The 9299-nt window shown below is 37.6% G+C and overlaps 1 protein-coding gene across 4 annotated transcripts in view; it reads right to left on the bottom strand.

Annotated features, from left to right (window-relative positions):
- Positions 1–1095: 1095 nt before the first annotated feature.
- LOC126919887 (uncharacterized) overlaps positions 1096–9299 on the bottom strand; it is a 126418-nt gene continuing 118214 nt past the window's right edge. For all 4 annotated transcript variants that reach the window (XM_050729563.1, XM_050729561.1, XM_050729564.1 and 1 more), the window contains exons 4-5: positions 6531–6637; positions 1096–5897 (exon numbers count right to left, since the gene is read on the bottom strand). In XM_050729563.1, coding sequence (XP_050585520.1) covers positions 5457–5897; positions 6531–6637 — 548 coding nt within the window. In that variant the 3' untranslated portion in view covers positions 1096–5456. The remainder of the gene's footprint in view (positions 5898–6530; positions 6638–9299) is intronic.

Raw genomic sequence — 9299 nt, 5'->3', positions numbered from 1 at the left:
ACATATTTGTATAGAGCAGAGTGATTTTTAAGATGTTGCTTAAGTAACTATACGATTTTTATTTGCAGATAATACTTATATATGATAGAAATTATTAAAAGTATCTCATATACTATACACACAATTTATTGTACAAATAAGGGAACTCTTATATAACATATGATCAGTCTTTTAAAGAAATTATTTTTTACAAACAAACGGAAGAACTTCTTCAAATGGCAACGTTAATTTTTATATATCGAAATTGAAATGGAAGATGAACTGAATTTTTATATAGAAATGTTTGTTGAATTACTCTATATTTATTGAAGTTTTGATGAATGCTTGTTTAGGTTTAATATTCTCTTCCAATCGTAGATTGCTCGCGTATTCAGTTTATATTTCACAACTCGTTACCATATAAACGGTTATAAATCATTTATTTTTCCTTTCTTTATACAGACGTTTAAGACTGAAGGGTTGCTTAATTACCAGTATTAAATTACCGGAGAATAAATCTTTGGCAGAAATTATTTTGTAATAAATTTATTCACTTTGCATAACTCGTTGACATAAATCAAACGATAACGACTTTATCACTATCGACTGGTTTAACAGCCGCTCCTTTAACACTGCTTCGTTCAATCTCGTATGAGTAATTACTATTACTACTAATCATTTCTGCTTGCACTGTATGTGCAACTTTGTTCAAATGTTTTTATTGATATTGACTAAATGAAAATAGCATTTTCTTGTTCTAAACTGTACTATGAGTAATCAGTTGTTATAATTATTAATATATTAAAAAAGGGTAAAGTATTAATAAATTCCATACAATATCAAATATAAGTAAAAAAGGACTGCATATTCTAAATAATATAGATATAAAATATATTCGAACTAACATTTAACGCATTTTATTTTATAAATAATATTTAGAAAGGTAACAAAGAAGCTTAAAAACCTAATAAAATGCATATAAATTTTTCTATCTTTCTTATTATTGTTTAATTGATTTGTGGCTAAGCGTAATACGTTTGCGTAATAGTAACGCACAGTTCTATTATGAATAATAACGAAGGATGAGGTATAACTGAAATAAATACCACAAGTATGTAGCAGTGTATGAGCGTGTATTTGACAGTGTTTTTTTCTCTCTCGTACGGCGGCACACATTATTAGAATTCGCAGTACGTACGCGATTTAAGTTGGAATGTTATATTATTGCTAGTTGCTCCAGGCGTGCTGCACTCGTAGTAACGAGCTGCTTTACAACGGAACCAGCATTCTCGATACGATTAATACTGAGAATCGTAAACGGTTCGAAAACGATTTCGTTTAGCTCAGATGCCGGAGGTCGTTGGACATCGACCAGATAATGGCCTTGTTCGGTCTTTCTCATAGAAAAATCTGAGTTCGTGACTTATTGGCCGATGTCCAACGTCCGCCGCCCATGGAAACGCAATTTCCGATTTCCCTCGACGCGTGTACGAGCGAAGCACGTCCGGGATACATCGACACATCGATTTTAGTGGGTAACAGGTGGGTCTCTATATTACAACGCGAATTACAATGTAGAATAACATTATCATCATCATCGTCGTCGTCGTTCGTTATACAACAATCATCGTAATAATTATTATCATCGTTTCATCGCAATCGATCATCGCGGTGTGCTTAAGACAAATCAGTATTAAATATCTTACATACACATCATCTTCCATATATATATTTATACTTTACCTTTTTTTTTCTTTATTCATTATATATACTATCTATCTATCTATAGGGTAGTCAGATTCATCTCTCGTGTTTCATTCGTTTCTTTATATCCTTTTTTGCCGTTCGCGTTTGTAGATTGTGAGAAAGTAAAAAAAAAAAAAAAAAAAGGAAACAAAGGAGGGATTGACAGGTCGCTTCGGTGCTCGAGGTCAAGGCACGCGTCAACGACAGGAAACTCGACGAATGTTTTTTTGTGCTATTTTCGCGTCATTAAAAATACTACTTGTTTTCTTTTCTTAAATTGCTTCTTAAAATGCTAAACGTAACTAGATACTCGTGTCGCTCCGAAATATCGAAATATGATCGTAGAAAAAATGTGTGAAGTTTCGTAATATAAAAACTAAATGCCAAGTGACTTGACATCGAGCAAACTCATGATTCTAAGGAAGTACGCTCGTCGAGAATCGTTACGCGCTTTCCCGCAATGTGCGTCGATTCTTTGCTCGCTGTTCGATGTAATAGAACAGGAATAGAAGAAATTTTCACGCGTAAATATCCGTTCTTTTAGTACCGCTTCTAATTGCTGCAAACATCGCCGCGATTCTCGACGCAGTGTTACATGACGCTACGCTTACACATACAAAACGAGTAGGTTAATTTTTACTGGTGGAGTTACAATATCATATTACAATACAATATTTATTTTTTTTTTCTTTCTTCCTTAATGGTCAACAGCTGGCATTTTTTTTATTCTGTTTCGCGCGCGAAATTTTATCGTACTTAGCTTGCACGCGCCACGCACCGACAGATGAAACTGTGAAATAAAACGATGTAGGAATAGCATTTTCCTAATTTTATTGTTATCATACTTTCGTTGCTTCGAAATACAATACAATAAAATTAATGGCCCATTAAACTTGATCGATAAGAAAAGCCACGGGAAAGGCATCAGAGAAAACGCAACTGATAAAGTAATTTCACGTGTTTATTTTCAGTTACATTTTCAATTCATCAAACGGAGCGTGGCATTTCTACGAACAATTTGCTGTCTACTTTTTTTTTCTTTTTAGCGACACGTACAAACACCATTCGGGGTGGAAATAGGGCCTCTACGCACTGCCACTCGTACGAAAATGAAATTAACTAATCAGGTATTGAGTATTTTCGGATTTAAGATTGATAACGTAAAGATAGAAGGTGAGAAGGAAATAAGTACAACAATGAGAATGATATCGAATATGATTACTTAAAATATCGTGAATATGAATAGAAATATCGTTTCCATAATTATTTACGTCAAATAAAAAAGAAATTGCATTGAAACGTCACACGTCCGCTAAACAAAAGATAATATTCTACATATTATACAATAACAAATAAACCGATTTCGATTAATTTATCTTGAAGTATTAAAACGCGTTCTCCAAGAAGAAAAAGAGGAATGAATAAAATGATGACTTCGTACGAAAATTCATGAGCGATAATGAAAAAAACGAAAAAGCCATGAAATTGGCGATAAGTAAAGTAAGAGAGAGCAGCGCACATTTCCGTACATATACGAGGAAAAGGTGTTCTCGGGCGGTTTGGTTTTCGTAGTATCTAAACATGATTTCAATAAATAAGCTACCTAGGGAGCGAGTTCTTTTTGGGAAAAAGGGGTAGACGCTCCTCACGTGGCGAATCTGCGAAAACGAATGAATCAGGGATGGCTCCATGCGACTTTATTTCGTACTTTAAATTACGGTGTACACGAGCGGTTGTCACCGATTTAGAAAAGCACACAGGAGGTAAAGCTACACGGAAAGAATTCTTACGAGGCCGAGGAACGCTACCCTTTGATTCTTTTCGTCGAGTCGCCACCGCATCATATACTCGTGTACCTAACCTAGTAATACAGTCTGCGATAGCGTCCTAAGGATTAACTTCATTAACGATCATATAATATATTACACGCAGTCACACGCGTTCAGAGGCAAATACGTACGCACGCCAAAATGCACACAAATAATTAAGCTCGTACACGAACACGCAGTTTAAGCCGATACTCTCAGTAATTATTTCACTCTCATTCCTATCAGAAAATAGATTTTCTGTATGAATTACACCCGTTCGACGCGATGAAAATCACATCGAAAGTAATAATCATATTCATTATTTCAAATACATGTATAAAATACTCGGAGATCCTGTTATTATTTGTCCATTACGTTGTCCAACGACTGTTTTCTGAATAGAGTTTACGAAAAATATATATACACTATCGCGTATATTGCTCTCCTGAAATTACTGTGTACCGATTCTCTGTTTAAGAAAGTCTCTCTGTTCGTTTGTGTGTATGTGTGTGCGTTCCGAGTAGTCGACTTTTACGCACGCGTGTATATCTTCTGCTTTTCTTATATTTTTCTTTTGTATAAATAATATCGATTAGAATGAAAGGTAAAAAACGGTCAGGTGAATGGAGCAGCCGTTGATAAAGTAGCGATTCGAAAACGACCGCAACGCGAGCTTCGACATCAACGCGACGGTGAGAACTGCGTGTACGTCGCGAGCACGCACGCACGCACACATTATTCATACACGCAGGCAGGCAGGCACGCATGCACGCACGCACGCTACATTAGGCGGCGTAATTAGCACAGCGAGCGAGAGAGTCTTGCGCAGCGTGAGCTCTACTGCGCGAGCACGCCAGAGAGTTACACCTTTTCAGCGCGTCTCTATACCGGAAATATTTCCTTCCTGGACAAATTCCATCGTCACGAATAAACACGCGATCCGAAAGTATAATTATCGTTCCATTAAATTCCGATGATCGAGATCGAGAGAAACGTTACGGCTAATCAACGTGATTCACTTTCCATTTATTTTCGATTAAACCCGATCGCCTTTTATTAAATCCAACCTACGTACACTCGACATGCAATCACGAGATCGTAGAATCGTTTAAGTTCGAAATTTATACCGAAGAAAATAATTCCATAGACGTATGCTGTTCGTGCATCTCTCCGCGCATCTATTGCGGTTTGTGACAGCGCTTGAAGCACGGTAGCTATCCGATTGCGCAACGATTTAGGCCGATCGCGCGCAACATATTCATCCATCGCTAAATCGACTGATCCTAGACTTTCCGACAAATTCGCATTTTTTTTCTTTTTTCTTTTTTTTTTTTTCTTTAATTTTTCTTCGAAACTTTAGCTATTTCTCGTATAGTTTCGTACGCGGAACTTTGAATTATTAAACGAGACAACGAGAACGATCGATAATCGATGAAAATGAAAGAAACAGTACGCCGTTGACCGACGACTGCCAACTAATCGTATCAAAAATTTAGCGATGGAACGAAAGGGGGGAGAAATTATGATATCGTGCATACTTGCCTGAAAGGATTCAGTCGGGGCAAGTGTGAAATGGAATTTAACGACGCATAACGAAAGCTCTAGCCAACAAGACTGTCATCCTGCAAGTTGGTACGCTCGTGTCTTGCGAACAATTTTTCGTTGTTGCTCGTCTCTTCTGTGCAGCGAAATTGCGGTTGGTCGATAATTGTTGTACGCAAGCGAGCAGGAGACACACGAGGCGAGCTTAGCTTTGTTCGTTGCGATCAATCGAGGCGCGTGCTTCGAGCCGCGTTTCACGTGGTGCCGCGTAGTGGGTTCCTGAAATCTCGACCGTACGTTCCACCAGCGTATTTGGCAGTCTGATCTCAGGTTCTCACAGGTGTAAATGAGGCAGTCTTGATCGGCGAGCCAGTGCGCGGCTCAATACTTGTTGGCCTCGAAGAGAGGACTCTCGAGCCGTCTTCGCGGTGCGGAGACCTTCTCGCCGGGACGCTTCCAACTTCGATTCGGGTGTCGATAACGATGCGTCGTATGAACGATCTCCCTCGTACTGTCGGCCTGCAACAGGGAGTTCTTCGTAGCCCTCATCACGGGCGACGGTTTCCTCGATACCACGTAAGGATCCCGTGGGTCCATTCCGCCCATGTCCGCGTTCACCAAGCTGTTGTGGTGATCGATGTCGGCGTGAGGATTGTACTTGATGAAATTGAAGCACTCCTGTCGACCACGGTGGTTCTTCATCGGTTTGCCAAACTTATTAAAGCCCAGATACCGCGAGCTATCTACGACGCTTCTGTATGTCAGATACGAGCCGTTGTAGTCCTCGTAGAACTGACACATGGGACCCTTTTGCTTCTTAGGCTGGAAACAAAATAATAGAGTCTTTTCATGCTTGTATTTCTGACGCCATACACAGGCTTACGAATGTATTTGGACACTTTTAGACGTCATTTATGAATATATTATCTTTGCAATAAGGAAAGTATTTTTGTGATTCAGGTATATATATGTTGCAAAAAATAGGCAAGTATTTAGCTACTTCTGAATGATAATCTATACTGGAACTTCATTTATTTCAATTTATCAGAGAAAAGAGAAACAGTTCACGTGTATGATTGAAATTCATATAATAGGTGTTTACTTATTTTAAGTTTAATGGCGAGGAATTCATTTAATCGAGCACTCGTTAAAATTTTGTCCTAAAACGGAGTTAGGGAGTTTTGCTATAAATATTCTTTGTTAATAATCTCATAAAATAATAAAAGCAAAAACCGTTGTATTCTAACTGTCAGAAACACATTAATGATTGAAATCATTCATATTTTCACTCGCAAATTACACTTTTAGCGAAGATGTTTTCTGGTAAAGAGATAATATGAGCGATGAATATAAACGTCTGAACCGTACAATCCGGTGCATTGACTAATGCCTATAAATTTACTCGCTCTTTCACGTTGATGAAATATGTCTACTAATTGGTAGGCAAGTAATTACCAGGCCGATGGGTTTCCATCGCTTGTTGAAGCAAATGTATCGCTGGCTTTTCTCCGCGAAGATGTACAACTTCCTACTGAAGTCCTCGGACTGAGTCGTAAGTTTTTCTGTAACATTAAACGCAAAGACAAATTCAATTATCAAACTGAATAAATTACACAATATAAACTGATGAATATTACTATGAATCAATTAGTTAATATAAATTTTCGATCGATCAGGATGAATTACATATAATGTAATTCGTTTTGCAAATTCCTAGTATCACTTCAAAATCACGAAATAACTAACTATGTATTTGGAAACTATAGATTTACAACCCTATACCTTCGAAGATTCGAATAATTTTCTCTAAAATGTATAAATAAAAGCTTCTTTCTCTTTCATTATATACTTTTTCATATACTTTTCATATCATTGGGCGTTGGCAGTTCTAGTGTTAAACTACTCATCTCCACAATTCAATACCTGCACATCTTAAATATAAAATAAAACAGTAGCTATTAACGAATTATGAATTTCCAAAAGATTCAGTTAAAACTATCTCGCGCTAATCTCATGAACGACGTCGCGTTGAAGAGGCAAACGAGTAATCTGAGGAAAACTAATGAAGTTTATAAAATCAGGCGAAGGCATTAGTTATCGGGGACAAACCGCAGGATACAGGAGGTAAACCGTTTTGTGCGTTCGGTATGCGAGCTGGCATATTTCCGAGAAGAGACCTCGTCGAGGTTTATAGCGCGAGTTGTACCTACATCGATGCTCAGAGACCCTCTTCCAGGCACTCTTCGGCACTGAGAAAGGAAGAAAAGGTTGGCTAAGCTTGCCGCCGAGGCTAGTTGGTGCTAATGAAGGAGGCACAGACCGACCGGTGTGTACTTTGCCACTTAGCGGGTCCTGTCGTGCCTCGACCCCGAACCGTGCACGTTGCGCTATGCTTGCTGCAACGGCGTGTCTCCCTTTTTCTTTCGCACCAGCTATTACGAAATTCTGCCGACCCGAGAAGTGGGCGTCCTTTGTTCCGGATAACCAAAGAAAAGAAAAAAGGGCTGGCTTACAGGTGCACAACCGACGCTTTCGAGCTTACCATTTGGAAGAACAGAATGCTTGTGAAACGGCTGTACCACGAATATCGTGCTTGTAACGGGATTATTTTATTTGTACACCTTCAGAGAGATTTCACTGTCTGATATATTCCCCAGGACCTTTTTTTTACAGTATTCTATGTTATTGTTAGGTATAACAATGTTTCTAGAATAAAGTGTTCCATGAATTGAAAAAATAATAATTGCCTAAATTCTTGTCGTTTCAATTCTTCATATTTGTGCAATGTAATACGATGACTTTAAGAAATTTATACGAATCGATCGCATGAGAGTATTTTTGAAAAGAAGAAGATATTTTGTAAGGCAGAATTTAAGTTGAGTAATTTTGTACATTCGATATTTATAATATTTATTAGACATTTGTATAATATTCAGGCTTATGAAATGATCGTATAGTAAGTATAACTAGTATACAAAGTGTAGAAAATTAATATTTGAAATTGTTAATTTTATTTATTTCTTCTTTTAGATATTAGTAGTAGTAACTAGACTCGAGAGTCTCCATCTTGAAAGAAGAAGATGTGCAACTTTCAAGAATGTATGTAATGGGGTTGTGCACCTTGCTTAGTTCACAGTGATAATGTAGATGGAAACTGTTTTCGCAAACATTTTAGCAAGAATTAAACAGAAACTAAGTGGATGCTTGATAACTGTTAAGAAAAGTTTTATAACGAATGAATGGAAAGAACGAAGCAAGATACACATCGCTATTCGAAGTTGATGAAGTCAATGATAGACATCGATATAGGAATTTAGTTAAATTCGAAAATATGTGAGAAATATCTTGTCTATTTGTTTTTTAATTAATTGTTTGCAATGGCAAGTATAATAAATTATTATTACCAACCCGGTTGAAACTAAGGTTCAGTCTTATAATTTTTAGAAAAGGTTGCTTCGTTTTAAAAAGGTTACTAGTTGGGGTTAATAGTTATCAAACGTTTGATCAATATTTTTGAGTCATTCTCTATAGATAAAAAATCTAAATTATAGTCTAATATTTCCCAAATCAAAATATGTTCATACATAAAGGAAGTTCATATGATTTACCCGCATTAGCTTAATTTCCCGACGTCAAAAATAATAAATTTTCGCTGCGGTTAAGAGACGGGGTTTCTTTAATTGATAGACGCTTGACGATATAAAATATGATGTCATGATTATGAGTTTTTCTGGCTTCTTTGTTTGCGGGCCATGTGAGAATGGGTATAAGCATCATACGTAGAGAAAAGGAAGGAGGTAAGTCTGCAGGGTGGCCCATTTGCTGGAGCCTCGTTAAATTCAAGTGGTTCTCGTCGGGTGCCTTCCCAACATCGAAATCAAGAATGTCCCCGAACTGCCTCGTAAAGTCCTTCTTTCTCTCTACTAGCTCGCCTCTCTTTCCCTCCTTCGTTTTCCTTTTACATTTCGTTTTCTCTCACCGCCTCCTACCAGTCTTCAGGAACCAGAAAAAGCACGAGAGGACTTAATCGGAGACTGTTCTCCGGCAAACCTACCGTGCTCTATACTCCGCGCCAATTAATTGTGCCACTTTTCTTAATTAATTGAATTCACCTTTCAGCGGATGTCTATCGCGACAACATCCCTCTTAGTCAGCGGGTCAATTTGTTCTTTTCTCAGCTACTAAATTTACCTTATCTAGGTAAACGAAAATTCTTCTCTCCGT

This window comes from Bombus affinis, chromosome 8 (genome assembly GCF_024516045.1).
Source record: "Bombus affinis isolate iyBomAffi1 chromosome 8, iyBomAffi1.2, whole genome shotgun sequence".
NCBI lineage: Eukaryota > Metazoa > Arthropoda > Insecta > Hymenoptera > Apidae > Bombus > Bombus affinis.
Note: the sequence above shows the minus strand (reverse complement) of the source record. Positions and strands in the feature narration are given on the sequence as shown.